Raw genomic sequence first — 20,120 nt, 5'->3', positions numbered from 1 at the left:
CCTAGATTCAGTAGTTGTTAACATTTTTCCAGTCTTTTTTTTTTTTTTTTTTTGCACTAAGCCATTTGAGCCATCATTGACACTTCATTCATAAAAAGTTCATAATGTGTCTCCTATGGACATTCTTCTACATAATCATAATACAAGTTTTGTACTCAATAAATTTATCTTAGGTGATAGTATTGTATAGTTAAATTGTAGTGTATTGAAAAATATAGTGAGATAGTTGTTAACTCAAGGAAAATTGGTTTTTTACTGCCTGCCTCGATGGAAAATACATTTTGCCCATTGAAGAAAAGTCTGAGGGGAAAGTGTGTACGATTTATTCAGTGAACATGAGTGATATATGTCTGTTATAGGGCAGGAAGAAATAATCATGCTAGAAGTAAGGATCTTGCATCAATGGGGATGTGTCACAAAATATCCATTTACATTTCTGCCTCAAAGAATATTTCATTTGTGCTGTGCATGTGAATATATTTACATGCCTTGTGTTTTTGTCATTATTATTTACAAACATTTCTAGATAATTTTGTCAGTAAGAAATAAGGTGGTATGTGCCAGGTGCCATAGGAACTATTTATTAGATTTGATTCTTAATAATTTTTCTCATTCTCCTATTCTACAAGCTATACTCATGAACTTCCCAGGTTAATTGTTGGAAGGAAATAGACAGTTTTGGTATTTCTCAGTTTCACTTTTGACCTCATGCTCATAGTTGCTGTAGGGTAAACATTTAGGTGATTATTTGTCAAAATTGCTCTGACTTTGCTTTGAAAGAGAAACACAGGTGTCCTTCTGGACTACTTCATCAGTTTGATTAGTATTTTTTTTTTTTTCGAAACAGAGTCTTGCTTGTTGCTCAGGCTGGAATGCAATGGTGCGATCTTGGCTCACTGCAACCTCCACCTCCCAAGTTAAAGCGATTCTCCTGCCTCCACCTCTCAGGTAGCTGGGATTACAGGTGCCCACCACCACGCCCAGCTAATTTTTTGCATTTTTAGTAGAGACGGGGTTTCACCAGGTTGGCCAGGCTGGCCTCAAACTCCTGACCTCAGGTTATCCACCTGCCTTGGCTTCCCAAAGTGCTGGAATTACAGGCGTGAGCCACCGTGCCCAACCTGGTTAGTATTTTTTAATGGGATAACAAAATGAAGTTAACAGTGCTTTTGGTCAGTAGTTATTCCCTACCACTTTCCATACGTGTTCCCTTTCTGTTGTTGGTTCCCCCCCCCCAAGTGGTGACATGGTACTAGACTCCAGAGAATAATCTGCCCTTTAACAGCTCAGTATTGAGACCAGAACCTGCATGTTGTACATACAATTCTGTTCCTAGATTCAGTGCCCGTTCTGCTAACTGAAATTGATTTTTCCTTTATTTCTAAAGCATTGTCCCATTTTTTGTTAACTTTGTAACTTCTTTGTGATCATTACTCCTGTCTAAGAGAAGTGATGGGTTCCTATATTGTAGGAAACAAACTAGAACGGGAACAAAGATACATGATGAAAGTCAAACAGGCTTGTAAGACTTAATTTTTTTTTTTTTTTTTAACTAAAACTTTTGGTCTTCAAGGCCTGCATGAAGTACAAGGATCAACATTTTCTTAATGAAATGCACCCATCTCATAAAATGTAGTGAAGTAATCAGCAAATTTTAAATTTCATCTGGTGTTTAAATATTATGATTTATTTGTGAGAAAGTTTTTGAATAATGTGTATTCCTTCTAGAAAACTGCTTTAAAAACCAATTGATTTATGTAAATCTGGAGAATGAAAATGACCCAGTCCAATCTTTCTTTCCAGTCTCAATAAGATTGATATCCACGCCTGAGTTCCAAAAGCATGCTTTTCTGCTTGACTTTTACTCCACAATGTTTAGGGTGGCAGCATATTATATTTAGAAAGTTCCTCAGAACAATTTCTTGAAAATCTTGACTTTACAGGGATAGAATATCTCTCTAGGCTGTGAAGAAACAAAGTTAAGCCCTTTGTCATACACACGAAAATGTCAACTTCAACTCAGCTGGTATTAAAAGCCCATGGCAACATCAAATCCAACAAAAAGTATTATAGGATTCTTACTTTTTTCAAGTGCACATGGAACATTTTCCAGCTGACCACAGTTAGACCATAAAGCAAGTCCTAATAAATTTCAAGGGATTTAAATCATACAGAGTATGTTCTCTAACCACAGTGGAATTAAGATAGAAATTATATTTTCACTGGAAAATCTTCTGGTATTTGCAATCTGCATCAAAGAAGAAATAACGGCTGGGCTGGCGGTGGCTCACGCCTGTAATTCCAGCACTTTGGGGAGGCCGAGGTGGGCGGATCACTGGAGGTCAGGAGTTCAAGACCAGCTTGGCCAACATGGTGAAACCCCGTGTCTACTAAAAATACAAAAATTAGCCGGGCGTGGTGACAGATGCCTGTCCCAGACACCAATCCCAGCTACTAGGAGGCTGAGGCAGGAGAATTGCTTAAACCTGGGAGGCGGAGGTCACAGTGAGCCAAGATCGCGCCGCTGCACTCCAGCGTGGGCAACAGAACGATACTTCTTCTCTAAATAAATAAGGAAATAACAACCAAGACTGACAGATCAAGAAAAAGTAGTCATAGTTTACTAATACTAGGAACAACAAAAAAAGGCAATGCCACTATACATTCTATGGCCGTTAAAAAGTTATGAGGGTATTCTGAACAACTTTATGTCAATACATTTAAAATTTCACGCAAAATGGACAAATTCCTAGAGTAACATGACTTACCAAAAACCAACATTAAACTTGATAATAAAAAGACAACCCAATGTAAAAATGGACAAAGATTCCGAATAGGTATTTTTCCAATGAAGATATAAAGGTGGTCAGTAAGCATATGAAAAAATGCTCAACATCATTACTTATCAGAGAAATGGAAATCAAGGCCACAATGAGATACCATTTAACATCTACTAAGATAGTATAATTGAAAAGACAGATAGGACTGGGTACAGTGGCTCCCACCTGTAATCCCAGCACTTTGAGAGGCCAGGGCAGGAGGATTGCTTGGAGCCCAGGAGATCAAATCTGCAGTGAGTCTTGATTGTGCCACTGTACTCAGCCTGGGCAACAGAGTGAGACCCTGTCTCAAAAAAAAAAAAAAGAAAAAAGAAAAAAGACAGTGTCAAGTGTGAGTAAGGATATAGAGAAACTGGAACCCTCGCTGTAAATGCAAATGTAATGTAAAAATAGCAGCCACTTTATATAAATAGTATGGCAGTTCCTCACAATGTTATCAGAGTTCCCATGGGACCCCACAGTTCTACTCCTAGATAGCTATCCAAGAAGTAGGAAAATATATGTTCGTACAAAAACTTGTACATGAATGTCTATAGCAGCATTATTCATAATAGCTAAAAAGTGGAAACAACCCACACAGTCAGTGACTGATGAATGGATAAACAAAATGTCATATATCCATACAATGGAATATCATTTGGTAATAAAAAGGAATTAAGTACCAATATGTGCTACAACATAGATGAGCCTTGAAAACATCACACTAAGTGAAAGAAGGCAGTCACAAAAAGAGTGCAAATTGGGCCCTGTGCATCTCAGAAAATATAGAAGATGGTAGTGATGTTAGTAATGGTATTCTTTCTTTATACGCAAATAAGCATCTGCTGGTCTCTCAACTGTGTAAAGTTGTGACTTAGAATGGCTTGCTAAGAGACTGGTCCCCATGTGATCCCTAAACAGACAGGAGAGGTCAGCTGGAGTCATAGGCAGAGTGGGCTGAGGACCATTCTGGGTTGAATGTTTTCAGTTTTGAATTATATGTGAAAATCCTCTTAACTCTCTTATTTGATCTTCCCCTTTATACTGCACTAAGACCTTTAATGACTGTTACTCTTTGGTATTAATCTTAATCTGTTCATTATGTAAAGTTACACCTTGGCATGACTTTGTTAAGGGTATTTTAAAAAACCAAGCAAATAAAAATAAGTCCCCTTAGCTAAAGGTAGAGAAAGAGAATAGAGGCTATCAAAATTAGTGCATTTGTTTGAAGCCAAAGAGTTAAAGACAAGTAAGACTTATGGGCTAGCACAGTGGCTCACAGCTGTAATCCTAGCACTTTGGGAGGCCGAGTCGGGAGGATTCCTTGAGGTCAGGAGTTGAAGACCAGCCCTGGCAACATAGCCAAACCTCATCTCTACAAAAATTAAAAAACTTAGCTGAGCACAGTGGCATATCCCAGCTACTCAGGAGGCTGAGGCAGGAGGATCACTTGAGCCCAGGAGGTCAAGGATGTAGTGAGCTAGGATCATACTGCTGCACTCTAGTCTTGATGGCAGAGTGAGACCCTGTCCCTCCCTACTATCCCCAAAAAGGCCTTTATGAATGCTATAAAATCTCCAATTAATGGAATGTGCTTTGTTGTTCTTATGGTGTTCCTACTGGATAAAATCTGGAAGGAATGAAGGAATCTTATTAGTCAGCTGGTACATGATTTCTTTCTTTCTTTCTTTTTTTTTTTTTTGAGACAGGGTTTCGCTCTTGTCACCCAGGCTGGACTGCAATGGTGCGATTTTGGCTCACTGCAACCTCCGCCTCCTGGGTTCAAGCAATTCTCTTGCCTCAGCCTCCCGAGTAGCTGGGATTACAGGTGTCTGCCACCACGCCCGGCTAATTTTTGTATTTTTTTTTTTTTTTTTTAGATGGAGTCTCACTTTGTTATCCAGGCTAGAGTGCAGTGGCACGATCTCAGTTCACTGCAGCCTCCACTTCCCAGGTTCAAGTGATTCTCCTGCCTCAGCCTCCTGAGTAGCTGGGAATACAGGTGCATGCCACCACACCCGGGTAATTTTCGTATTTTTAGTAGAGACGGGGTTTCACCATGTTGGCCAGCCTGGTCTCTAACTCCTGACCTCCTGATCCACCCGCCTCGGCCTCCCAAAGTGCTGGGATTACAGGCTTGAGCCACTGCGCCTGGCCTTTTTTTTTTTTTTTTTTTTTTCAGTAGAGATGGAGTTTCACCATGTTGGTCAGGCTGGTCTTGAACTCCTGACCTCAGGTGATCCGCCTGCCTCGGCCTCCCAGAGTGCTGGGGATTACAGGTATGAGCTGCCACGCCTGGCCCATGATTTCTGTTATTCCAGTTTTGAGGTTTGTAACTAAGTGAGACAATTATGTTAGAAATGTAGGTAGCATATTTATTTTATTTGTAATTAGGTAAAATAACTTACAGTAAATGGAAAAAGAATTCTAAAACAAAACCAGCTACTTTGCTATAACTTTCTCTTTTTATATTTTTTTCTTTTCATGGTATGAGTTTCACACTCACACAACACATAGGAGGGTAGAGAGTGATTTTTATAGCAGCTGTTGTATCCCTCTCATTGCAGGGGAATAAGAAAGGCCTATAGTTATTTATATTTGTGAGTGGTAACTGCATTCTTTTTGTTATTAACTGAAGCTAGAGCAAAAATGAAAATCACACAAAGCATACTTTTGATTTGAAATTGTTTACTTCATTAATACAAAGAAGATTTGAGATGACTTCTCACCAGCATTTCTTTTTCCCTTTTTATTTTAGCCTTACCTGAGAAAAAAGTTAAGTCTGTAAGTCAGGGTTAAAATAAAGTAGCAACATGGAAGTGTACATTACTGAAATTCTTTCTATACTGATCTTTTTTTCTTCTATTCTAGCTTTTCTGATGCCTTTTAAAGGTTACAGAAAAGTAAATAAATCTGTTATATATCACCTTAAAAAAGAGAAGAATACAACAGAGCACAATTGGGTCAGTAGATATTTATAATTCTTTTTCTCTCTTAATTTTTTATTTTGAAAAAATTCAAACCTACAGAAAATTGCGGAAAGACTACAAAGTACAGTCTTATACCCATTACCTAGATTCACCAGTTACTCATCTTTTGCCACATTTGCTTTATTTCTCTCTACCTATGTGTATGCACATGTGTATATGTATACATATGCATATTATTGTTTCCTGATCTGACAGTGTCAGGCATCATAATCTTTCACCTCTAAATATTTCAGCCATGTTTTTTCTAAGAACGATAGCATCCTCTTGCTCCTGTACAATTCCAAATTTGTTTTTAATTTTTCCAGAATCCTATTACCTGTGTTTTATCAGTATTCAAGAACAAAGGAAGCAGTGAGAGAAGTTATTAATAGCAACCACCCACTTCCTAAGTTATTCACCACTCTGCATCTTCCAGAAACCAAGTGGGAAAACAAAGAGGTTGATTTTTCAAACCAAATAAATACAAAGTAATTGATAGACAAGGCCCCATAGCATTAAGTAGGCCCAATTACTTATTCTATCACATATGGTTGAACTGTTTCTCTAAACTACTTTGTGGTGTGTGTCTTGTGTGTCAGGAAATAATGTATTTGTATTTATTTTCATGAATTAATAGACTTTCAGAGTTGGAAGGGCCTTACAATGTATGTTATATAACCCATGCATTTTACAGATGAGAACTAAGATTCAAGGTCATGTAACTAGAGATGAGACTAGAATCTAGCCTTTGAAACTCAATGCATTGGTTTCTGCTATGTGGTGTTTCCTCTCTATGAACCCTAGTTGCTTATGCTGGGGTCTTGATAAATGAGAATGGTGAAAGGTCTGACAATACTGTTCCTAGCTAACTAATGCATCCCTTTGGACTCATTTGCATGAACTGTGGTAGTGCTTCTCAGACTTTAATGTGCGTGTGAATTTCCTGGTGACCTTGTTAAAATACAGATTCTGATTCAGTAGGTCGGAGGTGGGGCCTGAGAATCGACATTCTAACAAGCTCCCAGGTGATGCTGATGCCCCAGATCCATGGACTACATTTTGAGTAGCCATTTTCTAAAACAAACACAGATTTCTCAGGCCCTAGGCATCATCAAAGTAGAAAAAAAACACTTAAAAATATAAGCCCTTTCAGTTCTATGAGGTATAGACACAAATGTAACTAACACCTGTTTATCCATCACCAAACCAAAATAAAATACTTTGTAAAGTTTGTATTTTCCTAACTTTTATGGCACTTTAAGAAGGAAGTTTTATCTCAATATGTTGTAATAGATGCAACTAGTTCCCCAACATTGTTATGTCAACAAATGCATTGAGATTCCACAGGCTTTAATGGCACTGTGTAAGGAAATATGAATTCAGGTGATGAAAAGAACCATTGCCAAACTGAACTGTCTATCAAAAAGGGCAACCAAATGAAGTTCCATTTTTACTCTCAATAAAACTCTACAAGCCAACTACATTTATTCATTTAACAGATACAGTACAGTGGTTCCCCCTCACCTGCTGTTTCACTTTTTGTGGTTTTCACTACCCACAGTCAGCTGCAGTCTGAAAATATTAAATGAAAAATGCTAGAAATAATTAAGTTTTAAATGGTGCACTGTCCTGAGTAGTATGGTGAGATCTCACACAGTCCTACGCTGTCCCACTCTGTCCCACCCAAGACGTAAATCATCCACGTACAGTACAATAAGATATTTTAAGAGACCACATTTGTATAACATTTATTACAATATATTGTTGTAATTATTCTTTTTTATTATTGTTAATCTCTTACTGTGCCTAATTTATAAATTAAACTTTATCCATAGGTATGTGTTTATATGAAAAAACATAGGGTTTTGTACTGTCAGTGGCTTCAGGCATCCACTGAGAGTCTTAGAACATATCCCTCACAGATAACGGGGGAATACGTAGAGTGTCTATTCGCATGGAGTTTACATTCGGACTTTATTCCCTTGCATCTAAATTTATATGCTGCTTTGAATTGCATAAATGATTGTTAAAAGGTACAAATGCTAGGTTTTATGTGACAGTGAGTCCTTTAAGTAAAGATCTTTGCATTTGGGTTTTTAGTTTTTAAAAAGTAATAATGAACAACACATTCAATGACCATCTCAGTACAACATGGAATGCATTTGTACCTACATCAGTCAAAAATAAAACAGACCTTTAATATATAGGGAGAAATTTGTACTCTGTATCAAAAAATGCTTACAGAAATCATAATTACTTTTATTTCTCAGAGTAGCTTAGCAGTAAAACAACAAATCTTCAAATGTGTTTTATGTTGGTATCTGAAGAGATAGTCTTTTAAAACCTCAGATTTCTACCTTAACATCATAAGATGTTTATTTTGTATATTATCTCTGTTTAGAGATAGTTGTGGTTTTTGAAATGTATTATAGTAATTAAATTTTTTATGTTGAGTCAGTCTCTTAAGGATATTGAAGGTTTATTTTGAGTTTGTTTCTGTAGAATATTAGTCATTCAAGTGTTATCATGTTTATATTGTCACTTTCCTTAAGTGAAACCAGCCTTGTGAAATGGTTTTGTTATCATTGTTGCATTATTTTTAATTTAACAGATGAAGAAACAGAGACTTAGAAGTGGAAATTCAAGATAGTGAGTTGTGGAAGTGGGCCCAAGTCTTCCCATTCCAGTGTTTTCCCCCACTATCCAATCTCCAGGTTAAAGCCACAGTCCTTATTTAGTGTATCGGTAGATTAGAAGTAGTAAATGTTGCTGATATGATGTTTCAACAACTTTGCTGTATCAGGGATATGGAAAAAGACTGATCCCAACCTGTGTAAGTTGTTACAGGTGTGTCTTGCTTTAGACCAACTGAAATAGTTTATGCTGCTAATTGGAGTATCCGTACAAGCACTGAATTTTGGAGACAGGTTTGGCAGAGTTGCTGAAATATGGGTACTCTGGTCTTAGAAACGAAATTTTTGGAACATTATTGAAAGGGGTTCATTTTATAAGCATTCCATGTTGTGCTAAGGGAAATGTAACAGGGAGATACAAGTGGACATATCCAAACTTGAGGCAGAGTGAGGCTATTTATAATAAGATTTTAGCCATGGACAAATACATAGATACAGTTATTCCATCTAAAGCGGTTTGATGCAGTTAATATAGTTTAGTTTGATGTAGTTGGTAGGTGTTTGTTTCTTAATGAAATTAGATCCCAAGATTTTCTTAAAGGGAACTAGGTTAGTAAGAAAATAACTTTCCATCTCTTTCTTTTTTTTTTCCTCTCTCTCTCTCCCTCCCTCCCTGCACCCTCCTCCCTTCTTCCTCCTCACCATTCCCCTTCCTTTAGCCTGATGTCTATTTGACTGTGAATATTTGGGGGCTATTGACAGGTTATTTAGATTTGACAATCCTCCCAAGTTTCTGGAAGGAGTATACTGCTGAGTTTGCTCTTTTGAACTATGAAAGATGAATTAAGTATAGTTGAATAATTTATGATCACAGTAAGGAATTTAAAAGTAAATTTTGACTTGAATTTAATACTTTTCTGAGGGCATAAAATATCTTTTTTATCATTCTAAAGTTTAATTTTTATTGGCTTAAATCTTATGTTTTGGAGAAATAAAGTTACAGTGTTTTGTAGCCTGACTCTAAATTGATAACACTAGGGATTAAGATCAAAGGTAAATGATTATAATACTACGGCAGTCGTTATACTTTCTTTTAGTTTCAAGTCCCTGATATTCCTTAAAGTTCTCAAGTTACTTATTAAAGATATGGACTGGTACCAAAAGAATAAACTTGCCGTCTCTTTTCAAGGAACTATGGGGGCACCAAATCACCTTATTCATTTGGCACCAATATTTCTAGGGAGGCTGGGTGCCTTGGCTAATGCCTGTGATCCCAGCACTTTGGGAGGCCAAGATATACAGATCACTTGAGTTCAGGAGTTCGAGACCAGCCTGGCCAACATGGTGAAACCCTGTCTCTACTAAAAAATACAAAAATTAGCCAGCCGGGCATGGTTGGTGCTCGCCTGTAGTCCCAGCTACTCGGGAGGCTGAGGCAGGAGAATCGCTTGAACCCAGAAGGCAGAGATTGCAGTGAGCCAAGATCACGCCACTACACTCCAGCCTGGGCAACAGAGAGAGACACTAAGAAGAAAAAAAAAAATTCCTAGAGATTTTCCCTTTCTCTGATAATTTTTGAAATACTTTCTAAATAATTAACTTTACTGAAGTTTAATCTTTGTATCTGCCAAGATTTAACTTGACTATTTTAATCTTGGTATCTGCCTGTGAAATTTAAATATGTAAATATTACATACCATTTGCCTGATTGTTTTTGCTGACTTTTCTTTCTTTTTTAACTTTTTGGTATATTTTTCAAACTTTCAGCATCAGTCAAATATTTATTAAAAGCTTCCAAGGAAAGTAAAGGGGGAGGAAAAAAAAACCTAAACAGTAAAGGAAAAAAACTTTTAAAAACTTACTATTTTCTTGTGACATGTTAAAAATACAAAATTTAAACCACGAAATATTTTCAATTTAGGGGAGTTATGGAAGAGTTTAGAATAGCGATGGTTCTTTGACCTTGAGCTCTTATAATTGCTTCCTTGGTTTTTTTTGTTTTTTGTTGTTGCCATATTTCAAGGAAAAAAGGCAAGAGCAAAATAATTTTTGTTTTTGTTATCTTTATTAGACTCTAAACTTCTGGAAGGTTTAAAGGAAAAAAAGGACTTATATGTGTGTTTGTAAATACTTAATATGTGGTACTTTATAATTGGCAGTGTCATTATAGAAGTAGGTGGGAAGGACTTTGAGAAAGTGAATTATCCCAAAACTACAGAAACTGTTCTATAAGCAAGGATCAGCAAACATTTTCTTAAAGGGCCAGATGGTAAATATTTGATACTTTGTGGGCCATGTGGTCTCTGTTGCAGCTACTCAACTCTTGCAGCTGTATATCAACCACTCAATTTTGCTGTTGTGATGTGAAAGTAGTTGAGTTGGGGTATAGAGAGTAAGTAAATGAATGAGTTTTGTTATGTTCTAATAAAATGTATTTACAAAAACTGGCAGCCAGCCTGCCAACCCATGTTCTATATCATCTAACAAATATTACTCATAACCAACCATGTAATGATGTGGTTCTCTGCCCCACAAAAACATATTTTATTACTGTTAAGGATAATTTATGAAGTCATAGAGGACAGAGGATTTCTGTTTTAAAACGGCCCAGTGTATGTATATTGAAGTGATATGATGGTTGGGATTTCCTTCTAAGATACACTGAAGGGAAAAAACTAGGTGGATATAGATGAACTGAATTTGATAAAATGTTGATAAATATAGAAGCAGATGATGGGTTCATGAGATTTCTTCACACTGTGCTTCCTACTGTATGTGTTTGAAGATGTGAGTATTTAAAAGTTACTACATAAACAAATAATGGCCCAGTAAAGGCAGCAGTTTCTCTCTTCTCTTCTCACATCTTGGAATAGGAAAGAGAATAAGACAAAAATACAAGCCCCATCTTCAGCACAACTAGGGAGATCTCTGCAATTCCAAAACACTTATTATATAAAGGAAGGTTGTCAGATCCAGTGAAGGTCAAATAGAGGTGTGTGGGGAAACCCTGAGGAATGATACCTATGGTTGCAGATCCCCAACAAAGCCAGCCAAGCACAGTTCTCCAAAGGAAGCTGCTGACCTCAGACTTCTTCAAAGCAGCATTCAACACGGATACTTTCCCTTCCAAATCCTCAAGGAAAGATTAATTTAGAAATTAACATGCCAAGCTACAGGAAATTTAGCTTTTATGAGTCCTACTTCTACAGGAAGAAGTGCAGCCAACCAAGAAATGAAAGGAGAAACTACAGCTAAAGTATTGGCAGTGAACATAGAGTCCATTGATCTATAGCATTAAGACTAAAACAAATGTGGAAATTAGATTTATAGAGCAGAATATGAATCGTTAAAACCTTGACAGTGCAGTAATGAAAGTTGATGAGGAAATAAATGATGTTGTCATGTTTTATAACAACCTGTCAAAAGATGTCATTTGAAATCAATAAATCTAGTAAAATCTTAAGATTGGGGTGGAGGGGAGTCTATAGTTGATACATAGATACGTAGGTTAGAGCGAAAGGTAAACACTAAGAGAAATAATCTAATAAACCGAGTGGTAGAGGGAAAGAAAAAAGAAACATAGCTGTATTAATCATTGCTGATAATAGAGATAGGATTTTTATATGTTACAGTATATTTTATGTAAAACTATAGTTATAAAAAAACTATAAAATATAGGATTTTTGTTTTTGTTTTTGTTTTTTTGCCTAACATGTATTCGATGAGGACTTGTTATTTGCCAAGCACTGTCAGTGACCAAAACAGATGAAAATTTTTGCTTCATGGGTTGGAGGAGACAGACAAAATAAAAATAATAAGTAATTTGTTAAGAGGTGTTAAATGTATGGGGAGAAATACAGCATAAAAGGATTAGGAGTACCCATTGATGAGATTGCTTTTTTTGTAGTGGGTGAGTAGACCTTAGTCAGACAATGAAATTTGAACAAATATTTGAAGGAACTGAGCCAGATAGTTATTTAGAGAAACAGTATTCTAAGCAAAGGTAGTTGCTATTACAAAGGCCCTGAAGCAAAAACGTAGCTGGGCTCAAGAAACAGGGAAGAGTGTAAAGGGGTAAAGCACAGTAATATAGGAGGGAGAGTGGTAAGCGATGAAGTCAGAGAAAATGGGATATCAGAGAATATTGGACTTTCAGAGGCCGTTAAAAGACTTCAGACTTTTACTCTGAAGTAGCTACTAGAACAAAAAAGTAAACCTTTTTTATTATCAGAAGGAATATGTACATAAACAAAGTAAGCACAAATCATTGAGTAATTTTATTTTAATGTTTTTTAAGAAATGAGGTCTCACTCTGTTGCCCAGGCTGGAGTGCAATGGCACGATCATAGATCACTGCAGCCTCTTCTAACTCCTGGGTTCAAGCAATCCTGTCACTCAGCCTACCAAAGTGCTGTGATTACTGGCGCAAGATACCATGCCCAGTCACTAGTAAAGTATTTTTACTTTAGAAAACATCGCATACAATTTCATAACTGATGAGAGCTTAAATATGTATGCTATATTAATTAAAGTAATTCTCCTATTAAAACATTCTCCTATTAAAACATTCCCAGATTCTAATTCTCCTAATTCTATTAAAACATTCCCAAATCAGATTACTAAGAAAATGAAAGCAAAGAAACTCAGAAAGGATAACAAAATTAAAGAACACGCAAAGCTGTAATAGGCATGTGCAAACTCAAACATGCAGGGGTCATGTTCCTAATATTGGACAAGACTTAGTACAAAAACCATTACACGAGGAAAAAGAGCCTGCAAGATCTGCTTGAGAGCAACTTTAAATTGCTTCTCAGAAATACAAACAGAGACTTAAATGGAAAGACTTACAAGATTCTTTGGCAAAAATCAAAATCCTTTTTTAACCCATGAAGTTAATATCTCACAACAAGATATAGCTAGTATTTATTGAGAATGTACTCTATGCCAGGCATGTTCTAAGGACTTTATATGTATTACTCATTTAGTCCTCACAAGTACTTTACATGGGTGATGTTAGTATCACTTTTTGCCCATTTTTCAGTGAAGAAACCAAGGCACAAAGAAGTTAATAACTTGCCCAAGGGTTGCAGTTAAAGTTACTGAACTACAAAATGAACTCAGGCAAGATTATTTCAGATTCTGTGCTTTTAACCACTGCACAATACTGTTTTTTTTGAAACCAATAGCTGTGCATGTGTGTGTACGTCTAGATAAACTGACTCTAAAGTTCATATGGAGAAACAAATAAGAATAACTGGGAAATTTCTTAAAGAAAAGTAATAAGGGAAAACTAGCCCTACCAGACACTGAAATATAAGACTAGAATGTTAAAACAATGTGGCTACTAGAGCATGAGCAGAATAGAAGTTCAGAAATAGATCCAAATTCATGTAATTATCTGGAAAATTATAAACATAACATTTCAAATAAGAAAGGAAAAGACGTATTATTCATTGTATGGGACAGCTATGTTGTCATTAGAGGGAAACTAGATTTCGACTTACTTTGACTAGAAGTAATTCCTAATGAATCAAAGATTTAAAACTAAACTAGCTGTAAGCCAAGTCTCAAGTAATTTTTAAATTATTTATTTAAATTTTTTATAAATGTCAGTCTCACATTTCTGCATGCTCTCTTAAGTTGAAACGAGATGGAAATTAATGATAGTCATATGAAGTGCATCAACACAAAGAAAAATCATTTAGGACTCTGTGACAATGCACACCTTAATACAGCTTAGTAGATGCTAAATGATTTTTCTTTGTGCTGATGGAATGGAATATGTCAGGCCTGAAGCAGGTATATTGGATTTTATTCAGTTAATGCCTGCCCTTCCTCTTCCTTTGATACTTTTTGGGGCTGGGAAAGTAAAAGATACAAAGGAATAAAGTATTTGCCAAGTGAGAAATGTATTCAGTATTCATTCTGAAACATGGCTTAGTTATGAGAACCTGAGTTCCAGATCCACATCCACAGTGACATTGCTCTTCAAGGAAGTAGTAGAGATGGATGTGAGTGGGAGTGATTTTTTCTAACACTCTGAAGCGGTCATGATTAAGGACTCAAGTAGTGAGGTTGCCTCTCCAAGTTTTTTAAAAAGGAGAGTGAACATAAAGACCAGACACCTACTCCATAATAGTAAATTGTTGATACAGCTACTTAATAACTGTTATACCTGGTAAGAGATAGGAAGGAGATAAAGGTCTGAAAGGTAACCAGAGGAAGAAAAAGCCAGAAAGTTTACTTGAGGCCTGATAGTACCTAGAATCAATATTAAGTGTTTTTAAAGTACATAAAACATGATTTGTATAATTCTAATTTTGTTTAATGTAACATGTATACTTGTGTTTGTATATGTAAATGTGTTTGCATAAATCTTGAAAACACCAAAATGTTCACCACTATTATTTTAGGATGATAAGAGTTTGAAAGACTTTTATTTTCTTTTATCTATATTTTTAAAGTTTTCTACAAAGCATACATATTACTTAAGTAATCATATTTATATATTTATTATATACACACACATAAGTATATGTTTGTTGTTCCATTCTGACAGTAGATGTATCTTTTATGTTGTCTAGGTACACCAAAGGATCTCTTCCTGGCAGAATTTGGGAGTTGTTTATTGCAGTACTGTTGTGCCCTCTGATGGTGAGTTTCAGCAAATCCACCTTTTATGTCTAATATTATTTCCCTCTTAGCTCAATGTTTCCTATTCTCTATCTGACACAAAAATTTATAAACCATACTCTTTCACTTAAGATGGGCTTAGGGGTTAGAGAGGGAAAGGAGGAGAAGGAAAATAAAATTTGGATGAGGATCTAGTGAGTTTAGAGAAGAAACCAAGAAGAAACACTAAGATCCATTAAGACTTCATAGGTTATTAAATGATCATATATCTTTTATTTTTTATTTTTGAGATGGAGCCTTGGTCTGTTGCCCAGGTGGAGTGCAGTGGTGCGATCTCAGCTCAGTGCAGCCTCCGCTTCCTGGGTTCAAGCAATTCTCCTGCCTCAGCCTCCTGAGCAGCTGGGAACAGGCGAGCACCACCATGCCCAACTAATTTTTGTATTTTTTGTAGAGATGGGGTTTCACCATGTTGGCCAGACTGGTCTCGAACACCTGGCCTCACGTGATCCATCCACCTCAGCCTCCCAAAGTGCTGGGATTATAGGCGTGAGCCACTGTGCCCGGCCTCATTTATCTGTTAAAACTAGGGACATGGTTAATTTGAAGATCACGGAAGCACCATCTTTTGTGTTTTCCAACCATTGGGTCTTCACATTATGGATAATGATGATCAAACACTCCAGCCTCTTGTTGTATCAGAGCCTAGACAGAAGGAACTCAAAGTCTAAGACCTCCTACTCTTGCTTGTCTTTTTCCCTACTTAGGTATAGGACTACAATACTCTTCTTTGATGTGGGAAGGGATAAACAGATGCTTGCAGACCACATGCAATCTTTTTTAAAGGTCTGTGATGCTATAAACTGTTGACAGGATCCAAACCTTTGTTGTTTTTATGGTAGTGGAGGGAGATGTGTTTATAACTCTTACTGCCATTTCTCTTACCCAGTATTGTGCATTTACAGTTTAGGTTGCTTAGTTTAGGGGTTGACTGTTAGATATGTTTCCTCTGTGTAAAGTTGAGTTTGATAGAGCTCTGATTTCAACCTTAGAAACATTTATTTATAAGCACAACAACCGCTGAAAGAGCATCCTGCAAATTTACAAGGGTGCCTAAAACTAAAGAAGCCCAGAAAATGAATCATGAAAACACTAGAATCCCCAACATTTAGTCAGTATAATTTTTTGCAGTGTTATCAGAATCACCTCCCAAAGCTGTTACGTGAATTTATAGATAGTGTGCTCGTATTTGCCAGATCTTCTAAATTTGGAAGAAAAATCCATTGTGATTACTTGTTTGTAATACGGAAAGGTTAAAAAGGGGAAAATAGACCAAAATCAAAATAAGGAAAATATTAGCTGGCTCTCTGTTTCCAGTCTCTTAAAGACAAAAAAACTAATAAATTAGTACCAATTAATGTATAAATTAAAAAACAGTACTTAGCACTGTGTTGTGGCCAGAAAGCTAGCTGTGTTGCCCCCAGTCAAGAGTCAGTATGTACCCAGATAGCAGTACTTTCTACATGGCCACAAGCCAGAGGACCATAATGCCACCTGGCTATGCTACCTATTCCTTTCCCTCCTTAAGCTCCTTCAATGCAGTGGGTGGGTATCTCTCTTCCTCCTGACACTGCTTGGTCCATTAAATAGCCAAATGGTGACTGTCCACATCTATGCCAGCACCACTCCCAGGTTCTGACTTACTCCATTACCACTGCAGGGTGCCATCATTAGATAGTTTGAATAAAAAGAATTTCTCTCACTGTAAAAAAAAGAAAAGAAAAGGTTTATATTGCTGAATCCACTCAGCTTTTGCTGAACTATTTCATTCAAAAATTTCTAGTCTTTATGATATTGTTTAAAATTATCACATATTCAATATCCACATATATCAGTACATATTCATAAAGAATATCAACCAAGTCACATGTTATACTACAGCAGGAAGGTCAAGTCCTATTGGCAGTTATGATATTTAGTGGCAGTTAACTTGAACTAATAAATTCATATTGGAATTGATATTAATTTTGCTACTTATTGCCATTACTATTATCCTGTTATATATACCTACATATAGGCTGTGTTATATATACCTATATTCTGTCCATATGGAGATATTTCAGTAATTTAACAATGGTACAGTTATACTGGGGTATCTGGTCAAATGTTATCAGAGGACATAAATGCTAATAGGTTGCCAGTATGAGGGTTTGAAGGCAATATTATTTTTACAAAAACTAAAAGGATACCAACTTAAGAAAAAAAAGAGTGTCTCCCCAAATTCCAAGCAACACTATTTATCCTTCTTAAGAAAACTAATTCATATTACTTATCAAGAAATAAAAGCACAAAATTATTTGTTTTAATGTAGCTTGATGTTCCTTATTGTACATCTTTCTAATTTTGTACTTTTTTTTTTTTTTTTTTTTTGAGACAGTCTCACTCAGTCACCCAGGCTGGAGTGCAGTGGCACAATCTCGGCTCACTGCAAGCTCCGCCTCCCAGGTTCACACCATTCTCCTGCCTCAGCCTCCCAAGTAGCTGGGACTACAGGTGCCCGCCACCACACCCGGCTAATTTTTTACATTTTTAGTAGAGACGTGGTTTCACCGTGTTAGCCAGGATGGTCTCGATCTCCTGACCTCGTGATCCACCCACCTCAGCCTCCCAAAGTGCTGGGATTACAGGCGTGAGCCACCGCGCCCGGCCATTTTGTACTTCTAAGTTAATTTTACCTTAGGTCAGTATAGCTTGTGAGAAAACTGCTTAATCCACAGCTACTCCAGTAAGTAGAGTTTGGTCACCAGCAACAGAAATTTCTACCATCACTCCCTGCTCTTTGTTGTGACTGCTGGTCATCTTCAGTATTAAATGAGGGCTTCACCCTCGGTTTTTAGAAGTGCAAGGTCTAAAATATCATATCCTGTAATTATGGTATTTATATACTTAGTAAATATACCTATATATACTGCTTTTCAGTAATTATTAATTATGTTAGTTGACAAATCTGGTTATGACGGTAACAACTGATAATAAAATATGTAGATTATCTTAAATGCTTACCTCTCTAACAAAGCAATCTAACAGGTTCTAGATTTTTTTTCTTTTTGGTATCGTAAATACTTATGAGGATCTATTGAAAGCTCTAGACCCTTTCTCTAGAAGAATTTATATAAACATAGGAAATTTTGCATACAATGTTATAGTGATACAGATTCCCCTAGACCAAACCGTGGAGCAAACACATACCCATACTGACACCCACGTTCCGTTTTATGAGAGGCATTCTGCTTAAAGGTTAGGAGTACAAGCTTTGAAGTCAAGCAGACCTAGGTTTATATCCCAGTTCTACCACTTAACCTCCTTATAACCCCCGGTAAGTGATAAGTCAAAGCCTGTTTCCTCATCCATGAAATGTAGATAGTAATAGTTAACACCTCCAACAGAAAAATGTAGAAATAGTACTTATTCTGTAAGGAGTGGTTGTGGTAGTGTTAAAGACCTCAAATCTAAAACACGTGGTCTTAGACTTATTTTAATTTCTCTGTGCCCCAGATCCTCAACTGTAAAATGACTAATAGTAAAATTTTTATGGTTATATAGTTTATACTTACTTGAAGTCTTTAAAGCCTTCAGGGGTTTCCCTTCATGTTAGTGGAAGTTACAATGATGTGGATAATTCTGCTGTAGACAGTTTGTCTAATTTATCATCCAACTCAGAACACTTTTGAGAATGAAAGGAGATGCCTGATTTTTTTTTTTTTTTGAGACCGAGTCTCGCTCTGTCACCAGGCTGGAGTGCAGTGGTGCAGTCTCAGCTCACTGCAACCTCCGCCTCCCGGGTTCAAGTGATTCTCCTGCCTCAGCCTCCCGAGTAGCTGGGATTACAGGCACCCACCACCACGCCTGGCTAATTTTTTTTTTTTTTTTTTTTTTGTACTTTTAGTGGAGACGGGGTTTCACTGTGTTGGCCAGGATGGTTTCGATCTCTTGACCTTGTGATCCATCCGCCTCAGCCTACCAAAGTGTTGGGATTATAGGCGTGAGCCACCACACCCGGCTGCCTGATACTTTTTAATAGTGTAGACCAGGACCTATCTTCACTCTAGCTATTGGGAAAGTGTGAAAAGTGAGCTAGAGAAAGAGCAAGAAAAATAGCCTTATCTAGCTGCTTTTTTTTAAAATCCAGAAATGAAACCCTACTCAAACTGCCTTATATTAAGAATTGCTAGGACCTGGCATGGTGGCTCACGCCTGTAATCCCAGCACTTTGGGAGGCCAAGGTGGGAGGATCTCTTGAGTTCAGGAGTTCAAGACCAGCCTGGGCAACATAGACCTCATCTCTACCAAAAAATACAAAAATTAGCTGGGCGTGGTGGCATGTGCCTGTGGTCTCAGCTACTTGGGAGGCTGGGGTGGGAGGATTGCTTGAGCCCAGGAGGTCAAGGCTGCAACGAGATGGGAAATCAAGTCGACAGTGAGCTAGGATCCGCTACTGCACCGCTCCCTCCTGAACGACAGTCAGACCTTGTCTCAAAAAAAAAAAAAAAGTGAGAATCGCTAGAGAGTTGTTATGTTTATCTTGTACTTAACAAAAGATATAAGATTTCCCTACAAAAATTGTTTGTGGGCAAATAATTTTAATAATGAAAGTATCTGAAAATTCCTGTTTAATAATAAACAACCATCTGTTTAGTCAACCCAAGTAATAGATAATATATAAATTCTAAACCTAAGGTCTGCGAGTGGTTTTGGGAACCAGATATATGCTCCAGCTTTTTTTTGTTTTTGTTTTCTGTCCTGTTGCTTTTTAAAGAAGCTTTATTGAGCTGTATTTCACATACCATAAAATTTACCCATCATTGTACAACTGTCACAACAAACCATCTTTTTTTTTTTTTTTTTTTGAGATGGAGTCTCGCACCATCACCCAGGCTGGAGTGCAGTGGTGCGGTCTGGACTCACTATAACCTCCCCCTCCCAGGTTCAAACCATTCTTGTGCCTCAGCCTCCCTAGCAGCTGGGATTACAAGCATGCACCACCATGCCCGACTGATCTTTGTATTTTT

General features: G+C 37.0%; 1 protein-coding gene across 4 annotated transcripts in view; it reads left to right on the top strand.

Moving 5' to 3' along the window:
- MCU (mitochondrial calcium uniporter) overlaps positions 1-20,120 on the top strand; it is a 209,027-nt gene that overhangs the window by 143,919 nt on the left and 44,988 nt on the right. For all 4 annotated transcript variants that reach the window (XM_005565546.3, XM_074001851.1, XM_045400085.2 and 1 more), the window contains one exon: positions 15,006-15,075. In XM_005565546.3, the coding sequence (XP_005565603.1) occupies positions 15,006-15,075 (70 nt within the window). The remainder of the gene's footprint in view (positions 1-15,005; positions 15,076-20,120) is intronic.

Source organism: Macaca fascicularis, chromosome 9, assembly GCF_037993035.2.
Source record: "Macaca fascicularis isolate 582-1 chromosome 9, T2T-MFA8v1.1".
Lineage (NCBI taxonomy): Eukaryota > Metazoa > Chordata > Mammalia > Primates > Cercopithecidae > Macaca > Macaca fascicularis.
Note: the sequence above shows the minus strand (reverse complement) of the source record. Positions and strands in the feature narration are given on the sequence as shown.